Source organism: Xylaria bambusicola (assembly GCF_022495145.1).
Source record: "Xylaria bambusicola strain CBS 139988 unplaced genomic scaffold F5B22scaffold_2, whole genome shotgun sequence".
NCBI classification, from domain to species: domain Eukaryota; kingdom Fungi; phylum Ascomycota; class Sordariomycetes; order Xylariales; family Xylariaceae; genus Xylaria; species Xylaria bambusicola.
The window spans coordinates 1,911,086-1,928,819 of NW_025953555.1; the positions used below are offsets into that span (position 1 = coordinate 1,911,086).

The 17,734-nt window shown below is 48.1% G+C and overlaps 4 protein-coding genes across 4 annotated transcripts; 3 read left to right on the plus strand and 1 right to left on the minus strand.

The window, feature by feature from the left end:
* Positions 1 to 57: 57 nt before the first annotated feature.
* Positions 58 to 3,680, plus strand: F5B22DRAFT_586917 (uncharacterized protein). The gene is made up of 4 exons (XM_047973578.1): positions 58 to 450; positions 510 to 2,270; positions 2,356 to 2,624; positions 2,686 to 3,680. Exons 1-4 carry the CDS (start codon positions 271 to 273, stop codon positions 2,939 to 2,941), a joined length of 2,466 nt encoding a protein of 821 aa, XP_047836022.1. The 5' UTR covers positions 58 to 270; the 3' UTR covers positions 2,942 to 3,680.
* Positions 3,681 to 4,640: 960 nt separating this feature from the next.
* On the plus strand, positions 4,641 to 13,454 carry F5B22DRAFT_641801 (mitochondrial protein from FMP27-domain-containing protein; the record flags this gene model as incomplete). Its single annotated transcript, XM_047978035.1, has 1 exon — positions 4,641 to 13,454. The coding sequence occupies one exon, from the start codon at positions 4,641 to 4,643 to the stop codon at positions 13,452 to 13,454; it is 8,814 nt and encodes a 2,937-aa protein (XP_047836023.1).
* Positions 13,455 to 14,584: 1,130 nt separating this feature from the next.
* On the minus strand, positions 14,585 to 15,732 carry F5B22DRAFT_170270 (EAP30/Vps36 family-domain-containing protein). Its single transcript, XM_047969333.1, has 2 exons — positions 15,062 to 15,732; positions 14,585 to 14,977 (listed from the first exon to the last, which is right to left on the minus strand). Exons 1-2 carry the CDS (start codon positions 15,514 to 15,516, stop codon positions 14,647 to 14,649), a joined length of 786 nt encoding a protein of 261 aa, XP_047836024.1. The 5' UTR covers positions 15,517 to 15,732; the 3' UTR covers positions 14,585 to 14,646.
* Positions 15,733 to 16,039: 307 nt separating this feature from the next.
* Positions 16,040 to 17,734, plus strand: F5B22DRAFT_586922 (ribosomal protein S5 domain 2-type protein). The gene is made up of 6 exons (XM_047973579.1): positions 16,040 to 16,162; positions 16,292 to 16,302; positions 16,386 to 16,412; positions 16,475 to 16,511; positions 16,572 to 16,735; positions 16,817 to 17,734. Exons 1-6 carry the CDS (start codon positions 16,141 to 16,143, stop codon positions 16,985 to 16,987), a joined length of 432 nt encoding a protein of 143 aa, XP_047836025.1. The 5' UTR covers positions 16,040 to 16,140; the 3' UTR covers positions 16,988 to 17,734.

A 17,734-nucleotide genomic window follows, 5' to 3' on the forward strand; every position in this document is an offset into this window, starting at 1 on the left:
CTAACACCTACTAGTACAGTACAGTACTTAGGTACCCATTCGAGCCATTCTGGCCCAGGTTTGTTGAGACCCACTGGAACGCCCCCTGTCCAAGACTCCAATGCGCCAGCCAGGACTGCAGTACATGTACCATCTGGGTCACCTTGGCGTCATTCAAGGGCCCTGATCAGGTCCTGACTTAGGCATCTCTTTACGTCCTGGACGGTATCACAAGGACGCTTGTTGACTGAAGAACTTAACATAACTCATGGAGGGAGCTCGTACAAGACCATGACCTCTAGAAAGCGCCCTAGACCTGGCCCCTCCGATAACAGCCGCAAAGACACCGTGCCGCCAGATACCGGAGTTGCGTCACTGGTTCCGAGCGCATCATCTTCACATGGGATGTCACCCACCAAGCCAGGTCATTTGAACACGTCCACCAGCACCTTTTCCCGTAATGAAAAAAAGGTAACCGCCACGAACTATGTGCGCTTGCTGAATCTTTGATTCTGACTCTGCTATTCTAGGTCCGAAAGACAAAGAGCTGGTATGGCTCATGGCCTCGCGTTTCCAAGTCATCTCCTTCGATTCAGGTAGCTCGGGAGAATATAATGGGCGATACTCGTCGGTCGGAAGCTGCAGCAGACTTCAGCCGTTTCGAAACGAATAAGAAAGAGGCATCTACACATTCGGTTGGCCAGTCTACAGGGACATTGCGCACAGATACCGAAACCAATACCAAGACACAGCAAGATGAGTCGGTGTCTCCCACAAGACCACAGGAAATACCGAGCATGGGTGATGGACCAGCGGATGAAGATACGGAGAGAGGGCCAGAAAACTCTAGTGAAGGTTTAGATGGACCTGGTCCATCCGAAGACATTACTGCAAACTCCACAGGCTGGTTATCATGGCTAAGTCGGTCGACGCCCCAGCAGCAGAACGGACCAACAAATGACAACACTGAAGGCAGCCAAACTGGTCCAGTGGCAGCGCAACCTCCACAACAGCTTGAAAATCATCACGCTGAGTCGCTACAAGAGACCTCTCAACCAACGAAACAACCAGGCCCGTGGTTTGGATTCTGGTCATCGTCAACCAACGCAACCACCCAGGAGACTGGAAAACAAGCGTTGAAGAATGAAGTGACTGTAGCCGAAGAGTCCAAAGTCCAGGAGAATGGGGATGTTGCCATGCAAGATGCTCCAATGCAATCGGCCCCAGCACCAGCACCGGTACCTGCAACAACTCAACCATCAGCGGGCTCAACGTGGGCTTTCTGGTCTAGAGAGCCGGCTAAGAAAATAGATAGAGAGGCATCATCATCCGAACAAGGTGAATTAGCAGTTATGGGCGATGGTTCGGAAACGCATCCAAGAAAATCTAGCATTGAGGTCAGCGAAGAAAATAGTAACAAGAAGGAGCTGTTGGCCAAGCCTCCTCAGGACCGGCTACAGAAGGATGCTCGGAGGACAAAAGCCAAAAGAAACCGACCACAATCCATGGACATAGATGAGCCAGCCACAGTTCGGCCAGGAACACCCGATTCAGAAGTGACTGTCAAGAACTTGCCGTCAAAACCAGACACGACTTCGACCCATAAGGCGCTTCCTCCCAATTTACTTTTGCCATCTTTCAAGGCCACTTACCGTATGAAAGAGAATCCTTCAATCATTAAACAAATTGCACAGTTCTTGCTTAGAACGCAGCAGTCGCCTACAAAACATGTATTTCTCTCCAAAGAGATTCCACCGATCAAGAAAGCTCTTGCTATTGGCGTTCATGGGCTGTTTCCAGCCAGTTATTTGAGACCTATGATAGGTCAACCCACAGGGACTTCTATCAAGTTCGCAAATCATTGTGCCGAGGCGATTCGCAGATGGACTGAGAGCAATGGCTCGAGTGATTGCGAGATAGAGAAGGTTGCTCTGGAGGGAGAAGGTAAAATAGCAGACCGAGTCAATAACTTGTGGAAACTGTTGTTAAACTGGATCGAGCATATAAAAAATGCGGATCTCATCATGCTAGCTTGTCATTCGCAGGGCGTTCCTGTCAGTATTATGCTTTTAGCAAAACTGATTGATCTGGGAGTCATCACAAACTCACGAATTGGCGTCTGTGCAATGGCTGGTGTTTCACTTGGCCCCTTTCCAGACTACAAGTCCGGAATGGGGATGTTGATGGGGTCTGCAGCAGAGCTCTGGCAGTTTGCAGACCCGGAAAGTGAAATATCCAAGAGATATGAACATGCGTTGAAGACGGTAGTCGACTATGGCGCCCGCATCACAGTAAGTCAGATAAACACCATTTTCCCCTTCAAGATCTCTTTTACTAGCATATCAAAGAAGAGACAGATCACTAACAGCACCACAGTACATTGGCAGTCTCGATGATCAATTAGTGCCGTTAGAGTCGGCATTGTACGGCCCTGCCTATCACCCTTATATTTACCGGGCCGTCTTTATCGATGGCCGAAATCATGCTCCAGATTTCATTGCACACCTAGTGGGATTTGCGCTCAGGCTCCGTAATCTAGGGGTTTCTGATCACGGTCTGATTCGAGAACTATCGGTGCCTTTAGCAGGTAGTCTATATTCGGGAGAAGGCCATTCGAGACTCTACGATGAGGATCAAGTGTATGAGTATGTATAATTTCTAGACTTTCACCCCTTGTAGATTGTAACGATGCTGATATTTGCATAGCTTGGCTATCTCGCATACACTCGAGACCACGAGTGTTTTCGGTGTCCCTTGTGATGTTCAAAAGCATCAGGGACTTAGTAACCCTAATCCATATGTACTTCCATGGATTATGCGAGGTCTTCTCGAAGAGGATTTTGTTAAACGAAATTTTGAAGAAACAGAGGAACTACTTAGGCAGTTCGACGACTGGCAACCTACCACGAAAGCGCTGAAGGATGTGAAATATAGACTGGAGGCAGTTAGATCGAAATTGTAGGATTCTTTGGGTGTCTTTTAGATATATATAATACTGGGCGGAATGGCTAGCGATCAGCACATCGGGATCTGGTCTGGGCAAGGACTTAGATGGTTCATTTTTACACACGTAAGGAGTTTGGCGTTTAGTGGCCTTTTGAGCCAGTGGTATAAGGATGATGATTTGGGTTCTTATGCCTGGCTTGGTAGATAAAGGATATAACAAGTATGGCCCAACCTTGTCAATATGTGACATGATATTCTACTTCTCCAGTTTATTCTTGGTTATTATTTTGTAATCTTTTCCTTTCAGTTTATAAGGCAAATGTGTAGGCCATTATTGAGTAAAACATGTCAGTACGCAGGTTGTTTCATATATATATTACCTATTACTACCTCTTTCGAAGACGTCTCAACCTCTTTAGATCGCCAGCGCCCTGTAGTCTTGTGAGCCTCAACTTGTCTTAGCCTAATCATCATCGTCACCGCATCACCGAGCGCTTGGTACCTACCTCTTAAGGGATATATATCTTGGCGTACGCCCAGCCATGGGGCACCTCTTTTGTGGATTAAGTAAGTATTCGCCTGCTACTGAGTGTACATGTACCGGTAGAATCTGAAAAGCACCCCGCCATCAAAACAGTACCTACCTACACACAAGGGAATACTAGAAGGGAAATCCTTATCGCTTTATGTCTTAGTAGCGATAACAGCAAACGCACAGACACGAGGTATCAACACTCAGCAGACATGAAGCAATGCACAGCTCTGTAAGCTTATGAAAAGAAAAACGTGGGGAATTGCTCATCTATTGTGTTATCTTGTTGAAAACAAGGCTAGCCACTACTTATATTGGTGATACTCCGTCCCACCTGGGTAAGTCAGCTGGGGAGTACCTAACCTAGTTATATAATAGATCGCCTCCCTTATGTAAGGAAGTTCTCCTAAGTAAAGGTACCATAAATTGGATACACTACGCAAATTAGTAGGTACCTAGGTAGACTAGCCGAGCGAGCTCTCAATAGCCCTGCCCATCTTCATCAACAGCTGCTTCGTTTGTTTTCGCCATTCAATCAATCGCCTCTGCTCTACTGCCTGTACGCTGCTGTATGCATGTACAGCCTGAGTCGCTCCCTTAGTTATTGCCCGTCGCTTTGTGTTTAGAGGTAGATGCCCTCCTCAATGTCTACCTAGGTAGGTACAAATTAGCCCCCCTGTACACCTTTAACCTCCCAGTGAACTTACCCACATATACTACATACAGCGTCGCTCTACGGTAGCGCTACAGTACAATCGTTCGAACCAACGTCCATAGGGAATATCACACCACGACTTCTTTCGCCTCCGTCCATACCAATAGCATAATAACGTGGCACTTTCGTACCAGTCGGACCGTCGCGCACCCCAAACTTGCTGAGACAGCTGGGGTCCGAGCCCACCTATCTACGCCCACAAAGTCTTCGGAGCAAGACAACCGACAACCCGCCGTTGTCAGCAATTGCACTCGACTGTTGGTAGTAGGAAACTCGGCGATGATTTGAAGATGGATCATTGCGAACTCCTCAAGATCAAATGATGCTTGGAACCGCTGGCACCGAACGCGACCATGTAAGCCTATCGCCTGGTAATTTCTTGAGAACCATAACCCCTGCTAATCGATGAACCTATTCTACTAGACAGATTGAAGCGAAGCGGAACGCCTCTGTCGGGGAGCCGTCACCATGGCGCTCCTCAACCCGACCTTCGTCTTCGGCCTCTTCGTCCTGCTATATATCTCGTCCTTTGTACTCTTCGCCGTTCTTCGCATTCTGACCGGCATATCGATACAGCGGATCGGCTACTTCTCCCTGCGGCGCCTGGCTTACACTCCAAGGGATGGCGTTAAGTTCGAGATCCGCGGCCTCGGGCTCCATGTACACCGCCCAACCTTTTCGCAGCCAACATGGCTAAGCATTGTCGTCAGCGAGCTTGTCGTCACTCTCGACATTAAGGAGCTAGACGGCCAGAAATTGAACGCATCGGGACCCGACGAGAATGAGGACGCCGGCAGTCGAAATGGGATCGGCGACCCTCTCAAAGCCGTACCAAAGCTCCCGCCTTCGAGGAGAGGGACCTTCGATGCTCGTAGCGCCACTTGGAAGCAGCTTACCAAAGCGAAGGAGCGTCTAAAGAAATTACACCGCAATGTTCGCTGGATACGAATGGTCGATGTCGTAGCAACAGATTCTGCTGTTCATGTGGTGGATGTGGGCAAAGTTGAATTTGGGAGCTTCACAATCGCTTTGGATACGAGACGCCGACTCGTCGATCGCGCCCGATTTTTCTTCCAGTCCAGGGCAGAGAAGCGGCTCCAGAAACAACCTGCTGAATGGATCGTGACTTTGAAGAGTATTCTTTTTACCGCCAAAGGTGGCGAGGCTATCGAAGTTCTTGATAGCGCCACCTTAAACGTCCACGGGTTTTTGTACGATAATATGGACGGCCTTCGAGATGCTGCTATCGCATTGAAATTTGGCCGAGTGCATGTGCCCTACGACGATATTCAATTTTGTGTTGAGGCGTCTAAAAGGCTACGGCGGCGGCATGCGAGCTTTCACAAGCAGGCATATTCAATTGAGATCCCTGTTATGGGTCAGAGTTCCCTGGATAATGTCATCCGAGAGATAGAGGAACCCGGTAGTACAGACTCAGACCTGATGCAGACTGTCTCTGATTCCAAAGAGTTTGTAAGCTCTATCCTTCGTGGTATCAAGGAGGTTCAATTCGCAGTGAGCTTCGTCTCTCTCACAAAGAAGGTACACACTGTCCAGTCGACTGGCTCACCTCTGCTACTTAATGCATCAATGAAGGAGGTTGGCATTGACTTGCACCGACTGGATCCCAAGTCCCCGGCGCATCGCATGTATTTCCCATCTAATGCTATAGCGCACGAGGCTTTGGCGGCAGCCCTCTCTATATCCATTGGACTCGATGATGGCCAAGGCAAACCAGAAAGAATAGTGTATGTGCCAATGGCTACTACAACTATGAAAACCACATTGCCATCGAAGACAGTTGAGCTGTCAGAAGATAGAAGCGCCGAAGAAAGAAATGCCAACATTCTTTTTGCCAACTCCGTTGTTACCTCACCCAGTGTTGATTTAGACCCTAAACGTCTTCCTGTGCTGCTCGCCCTCCTCCAGCCCAAACCCAAGCCTCCAAAAGTGCGCTCACCACATAGACACAGACTTATTTCTCGGCTCCTTCCTAAGGCTAACATCAAATTTTCGATGCACGAACCGGTTCTCAGGATAGCATTGCCCCCAGTTCAGAAGACAGACGATCACGACGATTTCGATCTTATTATTTCGTCTATTTCATCTATTTCGATAGATCTCGAGTCTTTTCACTCTGCTGTAGAAGACGTGCATTATTCGTTGGCTTCGTCGATGCGCATACAAACCCACCATCTATATTACCAGACAACACAGGGCAATCGCTTTGATCTTATTGACACAGATTCTTTTGACCTCAAAGTACAGTTATCAGCAGCACCTGATGTTCATGTTGTCGCAAATGGCCATCTTCAAACATTCGCCATTCGAATGACGCGACCCGAAATCACCAAAGGCATACGTCAGATCATTCGACAACTCAAACTCAAAGTTGAACCTGACAAGCGCGCGGGCTCGAAAACGCTGAGGCCACGGAACATCTTACGAGCTCTACCACAGTGGTTCCTACACTTTTCAGTTCAAGTAGACGATTTCAGTGCCGAAATAACAGGTGTTGATAATGATTTTCCTGGAACCACGCGCGGCGTAGTCCTCCAGGTAGATACATGGTCAGCTGAATATCGAGCCCAGAGGATAAATCATGCACGACAGCGGCCTGTGTCCAGAAGACGAGCAGCAAGCCGACCATTAGTACCTGATCCAGATATATTAAACTCTGTATCCGCACCATCGTCTCCCCGTAAAAAGCCGCAGCATGATGGAGATGGACGGCGGATTGCAATCCATATCAGGGGTCTGGAGGCTTTTGTGATGGAAGCGCCCGACAAATGGGAAGTTGAGCCATTTATTCACATGCCTCGCTTCGAGGTTGCTTTCTCAACCCACAGTGATTCGCACAGTCCAATTCTTCATGTTCAGTCCCATTTGCGCAGCCTCCTTATTCAATACTCGCTTTTTCGCCATTATTCGGTCGGCGTTGCTATCATGGTTCTGCGAAGGGCATTTGCGAAAGATCCTCAGGATTTAACACCGTTGAGCCCACGACATAATCAGATTCCCGTTACACTATTGAACCCCGCGTCACCATGGCCGGGAAGTGCAGATGCATCTCCAAAGTCTGTCAAAGAGGTGGTAACAGTTGATTGCAAGGCTACCTTGATCCAAGTCAAGGCCGAAATGCCAGCTGATCCTCCACTTATGATGCAAATATATGGCATGGAGGCTGGCCGCCAACGTTGGTTACCTCCATATTTCGCCTCAAAGTTGATACGTCTGTATGCTGGTGCTCCTAGAATGTTAGGCGTTTGGGCTCGGGTTGCAAGCATAAAATCATTCCGCTTAGACTACCGAGAATCACGAAAAAAGTCATCCAATGGAAGCTTTCAGGATGACAGGATGGTTGACGTTGTGACAGAGGCTATCAGGCTTGCTGTTCCTCACGAGCTCATCATAAATAAGATCTCGGACAATTTCATTAATGTCATTAAAGCAAGCCAGCAGCTTCATCATCGGTTCAAGACCGGTACCAATGAGTATATTCTCGAGAAACTGCCCGAAAAACCGAAGAATGTTCCTAAAATATCCCTAAGGACTCGTAACTTGATGCTCGAACTAGAGGACGGAGCGTTTGAGTGGAAGCTGGGCATGATATACAGAGCCGGTCGCGTGGAACAACAGCAACGGATTGCTCGTGAAGATGCTTTCCATGTGAAGGTAAAGAAAATACAGGAAGAGGACTTGAGAAGAAATCCAGCCCGTTTTCGCAATCGCTCAGTGATGACACGAGGTCGAGATACAAACGGGAGTTCGTGGGGACGCAGCAAAAGTGAAGACCGCCTAACAAAGCATAGTCGTGATGAAAGATCCCACAGTGAGGCTCCACGGAGTCGAAATCCGCGGTATAACCCGGATGGTCTTCGTGATATGACAGGTAATGCGCATATCACTATACAAGAGGCGAGAACGAGACTACACGAACACAACGCACAAAGCTGGAAAAAGCGCATAGACCGTCATTTTCACTTGGCACGACAACAGATTCACGACTCTCGGAGCTTGTTTTGGGGAAGTGACCAGGTTCCTGACGATCTTGAAGACACAGAAAGAATACTTGAGGTGCCTCAGCGGCCTGCACTCATGGCTACAACTATTCACGAGCTCCATGTTCTCATCGATAAACCATCCTTCCCATTAAACGAGCTTCCGGAGTTTCTCCACCAAGTCGGTAAAGGGATGCCAAAAAATATGCAGTATTCGCTCCTCATTCCAATGAATATCCAGATTGCAATGGGCGAGGCAAAAGTCACTCTACGAGATTACCCTCTCCCATTACTTCATGTTCCACCCCTAAGGCCCAGTCAGCCATCTAAGTTCCCAGCATTATTTCTCAAAACAGATTTTGTCATAGCCGAAGAATTTCGAGGCCACGAGGCTTCTCGAAGGATAAGAGTTCAGATCACCCCTCCTAACAATCCGGAACCCGGTCTGCCGAATGGTAGCTTTGCCATAGATGTGCGGCGTACTATTGGCCCGGTCAAGTCATATTCCGATATGTATGTGGATCTCAACACAGCTGATCCAACTCGGATCACATGGGGTCCTTCATATCAACCTGCCATTCAAGACATGATGATGGTTATTGAATCGTTTACAAAACCTCAGCTTGATCCATCTGAGCGTGTCGGATTTTGGGACAAGATCAGGTTGAATTTCCACTCCCGGGTGAGGGTCGCATGGAAAGCAGGTGGTGATGTACATCTTGCCCTGAAGGGTTCCAGAGATCCATATGCAGTCATTGGGAACGGCGCTGGATTCCTGATGTGTTGGCGTAATAACGTCAAGTGGAATATTCACACAGATGATGACCCAAAGAAGTTCATGACGGTAGATAGTGGTGAATACGTCCTTGCGGTACCCGATTTCAGCCACCACGTCAGACGAGAAGCGCACAGGATACACGAGGGTGACAGCGTTACCAGCGACTCTGATTCTAAATCCGAAGTAGCTTTCAAAAAAGTCATCATGAAGCTATCAGGTAATGTTCAGTGGATGGCTGGACTTGTGTTTGAACGCGCTATCGTCGATGGAAAGCGAGACTTTAGTTTCAAACCACATTATGATGTGATATTGAAAGCCCCGATGTATGCCAAATCCGCTGATGAGGGGATTCCATATGATGCCTTCCGTGGCTTCAGAAGTCAGCATATACATCTTTCCGTTGCTGTTAAAGCACCAATTGACCGGGATTGGGCATCATCCGAATCCCAGCCACCAACTAGGAGTTACAATACCGTGCACCTAACTCCAAGGTTCTTCACTCACTTCTTCGCATGGTGGTCACTTTTCAGTGGGCCTATGTCACTCCCCATTCGTCAAGGCTCTCTTTGGCCTGGAAGAGAAAAGAACAGTAAGAAGTTTGGAAGACATTTGGGCACAATCAAATACAACCTTCTTCTTGCACCCTTGTTCCTGAGCCATATGTACAAGCATAAAGACGCCGAGAACTACTCCGAGAATGACGTGTCAGCCACAGGCATCAAAGTCAGATTTGATAGCTTTATGCTGGATATCCACCAGCGCCGTGAAGAGTTCAACACGCGAGCTGTTGATGTAAAGTCTGCCAAAGCCAACAGTAGAACCACCGGGATGAAAATACATGCTGCCCAACTTGATCTTTTGTCAGCGGATGTCCGTGCTGTTTCTGCTAGTATCAGGGGCACCACAGCCGAGGCAGTAAAGAAGAATTCGCTTTCAACCTTGTTTGCGCAACAAGATCTAGATGATACCGCTGATCTTTCACATTTCACCATCCCAGATCGCGATTTTAGCTGGATTGATATGGACGATTTTGTTGAGCTTGATTGGATTCTACCGTCAGAACCAAACCCGGACACTAAAATTCTACCGCTCGCATACTCTCCACGTGTAACTTATTTCCGTCAAACCGACGTCGGGGGTACGATCGACGGGGACCCGGACCGCACAAGTCCTTTCGGAAACGAGCCTACACATTTTTGTATCATGAGGCAAGATGACGATCCTAGGAGAGTACAGTCCCAGCTAATTCAGTCTCGGCTAGACCAATTAGATTTTCAAATCAAAGACAACATAGCGAACGTAGCCGATGCTGAATTACGAATGATCAGAGATCCGGACGTTCGGCCTGAATATGAAAGCTTGCATAAGCACACCAGCGTTCTGCGGGATAAACGGTCATTCATGGAGTCTATGTTGCATCAAATGGCATATAAAATTACAACCAGCGAGCAACAGAAAACGTCCCGTAACGGCGACCAATCTGACAATAGCTCTAGACGCGTTACTGAGACCAGAGACGCAGGGTCAACGGTTCCATCAGGAGCCGACTTCGCCAGCGATTTCAAGAATAGATTTGTTGTTCACAACATGCATTTGAAATGGAACAATTTATTACGAAACATTATCCTTCGGTACAGCCATCAAGTCAGCCAACGACGAGGTTTTGTTTATTATCTGTCTCGGCCAGCTGTGAAGTTCATCCTCGACATTGTAGAAGAACAAACGAAAGCGAAGCAGAGCAACAAGACCAAAGCACCTACTCCCGCTTCCAACACTCCACAAACCGATAGATCCAACGGCCAAAGTGATGAGATATGTGATGATATAGAATACCGAATTAAACAGATTCTGAAAGATGGTCGAAAATATGTCAATGCCGAAAGAACTAATACATCCGAAGCCACCATTAATGCCAATATGGAAGATATCACGGGTAGTATTGCCGAAGAATTTGCCCCTCAAAATAGCTTTCATGTTCGCCTTATTGCACCACAAATCCAGCTTCAAAGCGACAAAAACAAGAAGCATGTCATCCTAGTAACGGCTAAAGGGATGGAACTCAAAGTTGTTGAAGTCATGGAGAAAGCTAGATTATCAGATTCTGTTAGTGGTTTGGTGCAGCGCCGGTTCCTGCTTCGTATGGATAGCGCACAATTCTTCGTCACGCATCAAAAATGGTTTTTGAGCCAGATTCTCTCAAAATACTCCGGAAATAAGTATGGTGCACCTTCCGGCTCTTCTTGGCCACCATGGGTCCCGATGGAAATGATGTTTGATTTTCAGTCAGACCCATTCGGCTTTAAGCGGATCGTACAGAAAACATCAGCTATGTTGAGATACGACAAATTCAACACACTTCGATTGAAGTACAATGATGAAGTCAACAATGTCGAAAGTGGCACTCCATCTGTAGACAATACGGAAAGCAGGATGGACAACCTCTGGGTAGAGTTCCCTCAAGCTCGAGCGCTATGTAACTCTTCTCAGTACTACGCTATGTACGTCATAGTGCTTGATCTGCTTCTATACAGCGAGCCTTTAGAGAAGACCAGGAGTGAGCGGCTAGAAAAGATTATGCTAGCATCAGACTTCAGCGATCTCCGAGGGACGCCTGAAATGGTGACTAAACTACAAGAACGTATTCGAAACCTCGAGGAGATCAAAAGCCGGTTCCAAATCCACTCCAAACACTTGGATAGAAAGGGTTGGGAAGATCGTCTGGTATTAGAACGAGACCTTGCAGCCAGCGAGGACGAGCTGTTCTTCGTGATGAAGGCTATAACGTCATCCCAGAGGAAGTATGATAGCTCTTTGCAAAGCAACGCACTTCTCAAATGGACTATCTCTGCCAGAGAAATCGTTTGGCATCTTATTCAGGATAACCACGAACCTTTGGTTGAACTTCAGCTTAAGGATGTCGAATATGATCGAACAGACAATTCAGATGGTTCACACATCAACCTAATGCAGATTGGCAGGGTGATCGGCCTAAATCTAATGCCCAACGCAATTTATCCCGAAATGATTGGCCCGTATTTCGAGGATGAGAAAGGCCGCGCAGCCGATATGAAAGACACACAAATGATCCGAGTGTATTTCCACATGTTGGAAGCTATTGCAGGTATTCCTGTAATGGATCACTTTGAGGTGAATCTATTTCCCATGAAGATACAACTGGAACGTGAAGTAGGCAAGAAACTATTCCAGTATATTTTCCCCGAAATGCAGGTTGCGGAAGCTACCAAGGGCAGCGATGTATCCGACGCGCCATACATTGCGAGAAGCAGTGATTCCAGTAACGCCTTGGACACTTTGGATGAATCGATGTCAGGATCTGGAAGATACGGCTCTGTAGGCTCTGATATAGAGTCACCTTTCAATACGCGAGCTGGCTCATTAGAACTCCGTCTGCGTCCCACCCTGACTCTTGACTCGCGTGCGCCCCATGACGATGGGAGTTCTAAAGTCAAAGCCGTCAGCATTCACTCTGGAGAGGGAACCCACATGTTCCGTTTATTCGGCACTAAGCCAGCTAGCAAAAAGCCGTCATACGAGTCGCTACGGTCAGCTAATATGCCAAAACCTGGAATTGGACGGTCTTCAACAGCACTATCTATTAGCAGTGAAAGTAAGAAGGGAGCACGCTTTGCACTTGCTCGAAAAATGGGCAATTCGGAAGTTGAACCATCGGACGATTTATCCAAGATGATAACACGTGCCTCAAGTTATATGACTTTTGCTTACATCAAGATGCCCTCTGTCGTCTTATGCCTCAGTTACAAAGACAAGGGCGAACGTAATTTGAAGGACGTGCACGACTTTGTGTTCAGGCTTCCTACAATCGAATATCGCAACAAGACATGGTCAAATCTAGATTTAGCAATGAATCTAAAGAACCACGTTATCAAGGCATTGATCTCCCACACTGGTGCTATCATCAGCAACAAGTTCAGTAAACACCGGCCTAATACAGCCCAGCAGAACAAACTCCGCGAGTTAGCCACAAGCAGTGTTCTTCTTGTTACGCCAACGTTGTCCAACACTGCTGACAATAGTGATGATTCGTCCAGCCTTATTACCACCAGTCCTATCGACTATTCTCGCTCTCCGCCAAGGAGCCTTAGGGATTCTCAATCGAGCAGTTCTGCTCTTCAGCGCTCCAATAGTAGAAGTTCTTCTGTTGCGTCGTCAAGCTCCTACAATAGACATGGCATTGACTCCCGAAGTGGTGACACTCCGCCGGGCTACAACAACAAGATGATGGCGGGAAGTCGAGCAATGACTGGCCTCGGGATTGATCTTGGGCGTCCAAAGTCGAGCAGTAGCAGTCAATATTTGGAGCCTGCAAGGCCAGCCACTAGCGGAAGCAACATGAGCCACAATCAAAGTCGACGGAAATCCGCTGGCAGTGGATTCCTCAGGGGCAAAATCAATGCCCTAGCCAACCGCATCAAGGATAGAGACGGGGGCGATTCTAAAGAGCATGAGCCCAGAGGCGAATGATGTGACTGAGGTGATTTGACCAGACCATCCAGAGTTGACCCGCGATGGATGGTAATGCCCGAAGTGCACATAGACAGACATGGCCGTATTTTAGGCGACCCCGTAATATTTACGAAGGCCTTTCATTTCAGGGTGTTCATATAATGCATAGTAACTGGAGTAAATGGGGGCCGTCAACGCATTTACAACTGTTTTGTTTTTTAATTTCCCTATTCTTTTGTCCAATTAGCCGTACCCGTTGACAAGGTCCATACTGCTTGTTTACTTTGTTTTTGTCTTAATCCCAATGTCCATCCGAAGCGACATGCAACCATAAACCAAGAGGCGGGAGTGACCTAGAAAGAATCATCAGAAGTACTGGTGTGTTGCCAAGTACACAGTTGCTGATTATCGTCCATAGAACATATGGAGCCTTTATTTAACGGTATACATATATAGAAACTGCTCAGGCAGGGACAATGAGCATGATAGGCGAATGTATTTTTATCTTGAAGAGCTCTCTTCCTAGCTCTTCCTCGCTGTATCTCAAGAACAGGGGGGACATCAGCGAGGCTATCTACTTTCAATATATATCACATCCAGACACTGTTAGCCTCTTTCTGGGAAAAATTATATAGTCAATTGTTGTATACCAAGAGGCACATATATCGACCTTACTCGAGAACAAACCCTGAGATCATGCAACCAATGAGTTATGAGTTTGGACGAGTAGGCGGATGGTCAACACTAGGTATTGGAGTGGTTATTTAACCACAGTGGTATCCACCCCGGACTTAGTCAATCTTAAAAATCCCAGATGGTAAGTTATTGCCAATACGCTGGGTTCGCCAGACACCAAGATCTATTGTGTTTTCTGAACATTTATTCACAGCCGGCTGTCATAGTACTGTTTATAAGGAGGAGCATTCGAAATAAGGGGACCGTTCCTGGACTTTGGAACGTTGCAGCGGTTATGAAGTCTCAGAAACCTGTTCTCTACAATGTTTCGCTGTCTGGCAAAGGTAGCATTCGTGGATCAACCCTTGACGAACGCATAAATAGACTGGATAGCATATCTCCAAAGCTCTAAATGCCTGACCGACCTTTGCATTCGTGTCGGCAGAGCGGTCAGTGCTCGTCTTGCCCACCGCGACTTGATCTGTATGATATGATCTCTGTGCGAACTTAGTATGACTTGTTTCCGTGTCGGCTTTCATCCGCTTGTCCCAGATCCGTCGGAAGAATCCATGATGAATCCAGGACTCCAGTACTCCCATTCTTGGGCCTGTTTGTCAACCCAGAGCATCCCTTCGCCTAGAAGATCTTCGACTGCTGTCTGTGCTCGCGCTCGCGTCCAGCGCAGGTTTACCATGAGCATGGAGACGCTAACATAGCCCAAAACCTGGGCAGCTTCGAGGACCGAGCTTTGGTCCGTGTTAAGCTCCTTGGGCACCGAACGTATATATGACTTGTTCCCGACTTTGATAACGGAGTAGCTAGAGCCGAGGGGCTTCAGCGTAGCAACGGCCCGTAGCACATCATCCCTAACAAGAATATCAGCAGGGCATCTCACTCACGGGAAAATCGAAAGGCTTGCGAGGTTCGATAGGAAAAGCAGTCAAACATACTCAGTGACCTCAGGCGCGCCCTCCATCCGCCCCTTCATGACCCTGTCCCTGAGCTCGCGCACCCCAATCAAGCCGCCATTCTCGCCGCGCGTGGCTCCGCAGACCTCGACGACGCGCACGGCGAGCTCGAAGTAGAAGTCGTTGACGCTCCGGCCGAGCAGCTGCGCCCAAATGCTGCCCCCGCCGCTGCCGCTGCCGCTGTTGTTGGATGAGGCGAGCGGGTCCACGCCAATAGCAGCGCACATGCGCGCGAACTGGGCGCGGAACGACGGGTTCGATCTTATGTCGCGCGCGTGCGTCTGCGCAAATTGCTGTAGTAGCGAGCGGAACACGGCGAGTTGCGTCTCGAGGGCCTGCGCGTTGGTGCTGCGGAGCGAGTTCCCGTGCGAGGCGAATTGCGCGGATGTGAGCCGTGAGCGGTCGAATGCCGCGAGACCGACGCCTTTGCGAGACATCCTTTTCACGGCCTTGTAAACTGCGGGTGGTAGATTTAGGTATTCTTGGTGATTGGATGGGCTTCAGGCAAGGGCTCTGTCTTCTCAGTTCGTCACTGATGCTTGTGACGTTCTCAAATCATAAATCACATGTTGCAATGCTCAACGGACCAGAGGAGATAAGAGCAGTTCGAGTTCGTCCTATCGCTTAGACATCTCTCTGACCCGTCCTGTATTTGATCAAAAGTTTATATGCATGTGCATTATGAGATGTAATTCTATAACTTGATTCATCGCGACTGTCTTCAGACCTCTCATCAGGTGGCTTCAGTGACGTTGTCTTAGACCCCACCAAACCGCGATGTTTCAGTGGGGACTCGGCATATCTTCGGTATCTGATAACGAGTTGTGGGGCAATCTCAAATCAAAGCTCTAATCGTCCTAGAGAAATAGCTCAGCCACATCTCATCCGTTCAAGCCACACGCTGGCGAGACCCCAGGCCAAACTAGCCCACCAAAACGCACAATTCGCATCTCCACTACCACGACCACGAAAATTCCTTGAAGCTGAAGTTCGCTCGCTGCGTTTCCACATTCGACAAGTCCAGTTTCCCGACATCACGACAATCTCTAGTAACCACCAACATGGCCTCGGTTCAATCAGTTCGTACGTATCCGACCTCTTCATTTTCAACTTTGGGCCATTCAAATTTTGGATTGGGAATATTTGCTCCAGAGGGCTCCAGAGGCCAAGACAAGATACATAAGATTTTGCTAACCAACCCGTCTTCTGCAGAGTGCTTCGGCGTACGACTTCCCTCTCTATTCGCGCTTCTAAACACTCCGAGCTTCCAGTAACGGCAGAGGTGCTGACAAAATTCGCGATATAGAAGAAGAAGTCTGCGACGGCAGTTGCGGTATGTGTTGGAGGAAAACCTCGCTTCCTACGAGATGATTGGTAACTGACGAGGTGCAACAGGCTTGCAAGGCTGGCTCTGGCCTCATCAAGGTCAACGGTACATAGAAACCAGAGATGCGCAACTTTCGACAATGTGTCTAATGCGTCGCGATTACAGGAAAGCCCCTTAGCCTAGTCGAACCCGCCGTCCTCCGCTTCAAGGTCTACGAGCCCCTTCTCGTTATTGGCCTCGACAAGTTCGCCAATGTTGATATCCGCGTGCGTGTGAGCGGAGGTGGTCAGACCAGCCAGGTCTACGCTGTCCGACAGGCCATCAGCAAGGTAAATGCGATACACTCCGCGCTTGTCATCGAGGAATGTCAGGTTGGTTGTGTCAGGATACAAGCTGACCAATTCATTTAGGCCCTGATTGCCTATTACCAGAAATACGTCGATGAGCACAGCAAGAACCTACTAAAGCAGGCTCTCGTTCAGTTCGATCGTACCCTCCTAGTTGCCGACAACCGACGATGTGAACCCAAGAAATTCGGTGGTCCGGGTGCCCGTGCCAGGTACCAGAAGTCTTACCGTTAAAGCGGGAGCGCAAAGCTACGTTTTACTTACGCGGTTGTGGTTCTGGTGGAGAAGAGCGGACCAGTCCTTTGGTACGAGGGAGCACGGCATACGAACCATGGATCATATCAACTTATGCGGGTCTGGTTTTGTCTTCCTTGTCTTTCCTGGTTCTCTGCGAACTCAGGGCAAGTGTCGGTGGTCGCACTAAGGGAGTTATAAAAGGAAATCCGGCGAGGCTATTAGCACCAACTGCCTTCCGTATGGTCATTGCATTTACATGACAGGAAATACTGTCTGGCTGTAAAGGGGTTAGGCGAAATGAAACGACACAAATTCTGAACAAACAAAAAAAGCCCTACGGTCAAAGTCTTTGTGAATAATACTGGCTGGCATGATATGTTGTGCTATTCGTATTTGATGCTATGGAGGTAAACTGCCGAACCATAATTCAAGGTCGGCTTGACCTTGAGCTCGAAAGCTAATGTTCTTCGAGTGACTAGCTGATTTCATCAAATCACCCAGGAGACAAGTGACATGTCTAGGTATATTGAGGCTTATCAGATGTGATATAACCCAAGCTATACGTAGGTATTCTATTTACCTATTTGGTGGTGACACCCCTACGTCTAATCCGGCCCCAGCTCGGGGAGTTGGAAGCATGACTATTCGTTTCTTGATGCATTCCACTCTTGCCGAGTCCCCGTGGGGTGGGTAAGGTTATATAGATCAAGACTCCCAAATAGAGGATGCGCAATATACCCGGCC

What these genes read in the sequence shown, in the direction of transcription:
- F5B22DRAFT_170270 (XM_047969333.1), bottom strand. Translation starts at nt 15,516, where the DNA reads ATGTCTCGCAAAGGCGTCGGTCTCGCGGCATTCGACCGCTCACGGCTC. An exon ending in GGCGCGCCTGAGGTCACTGA is followed by an intron (nt 14,978 to 15,061) that starts GTATGTTTGACT and finishes TATTCTTGTTAG; the next exon opens with GGATGATGTGCTACGGGCCG.
- F5B22DRAFT_586922 (XM_047973579.1), top strand. Translation starts at nt 16,141, where the DNA reads ATGGCCTCGGTTCAATCAGTTC. An exon ending in AGTCTGCGACGGCAGTTGCG is followed by an intron (nt 16,413 to 16,474) that starts GTATGTGTTGGA and finishes GAGGTGCAACAG; the next exon opens with GCTTGCAAGGCTGGCTCTGG. An exon ending in TGGCCTCATCAAGGTCAACG is followed by an intron (nt 16,512 to 16,571) that starts GTACATAGAAAC and finishes TCGCGATTACAG; the next exon opens with GAAAGCCCCTTAGCCTAGTC.
- F5B22DRAFT_586917 (XM_047973578.1), top strand. Translation starts at nt 271, where the DNA reads ATGACCTCTAGAAAGCGCCCTAGACCTGGCCCCTCCGATAACAGCCGC. An exon ending in TTTCCCGTAATGAAAAAAAG is followed by an intron (nt 451 to 509) that starts GTAACCGCCACG and finishes CTGCTATTCTAG; the next exon opens with GTCCGAAAGACAAAGAGCTG. An exon ending in ACTATGGCGCCCGCATCACA is followed by an intron (nt 2,271 to 2,355) that starts GTAAGTCAGATA and finishes ACAGCACCACAG; the next exon opens with TACATTGGCAGTCTCGATGA.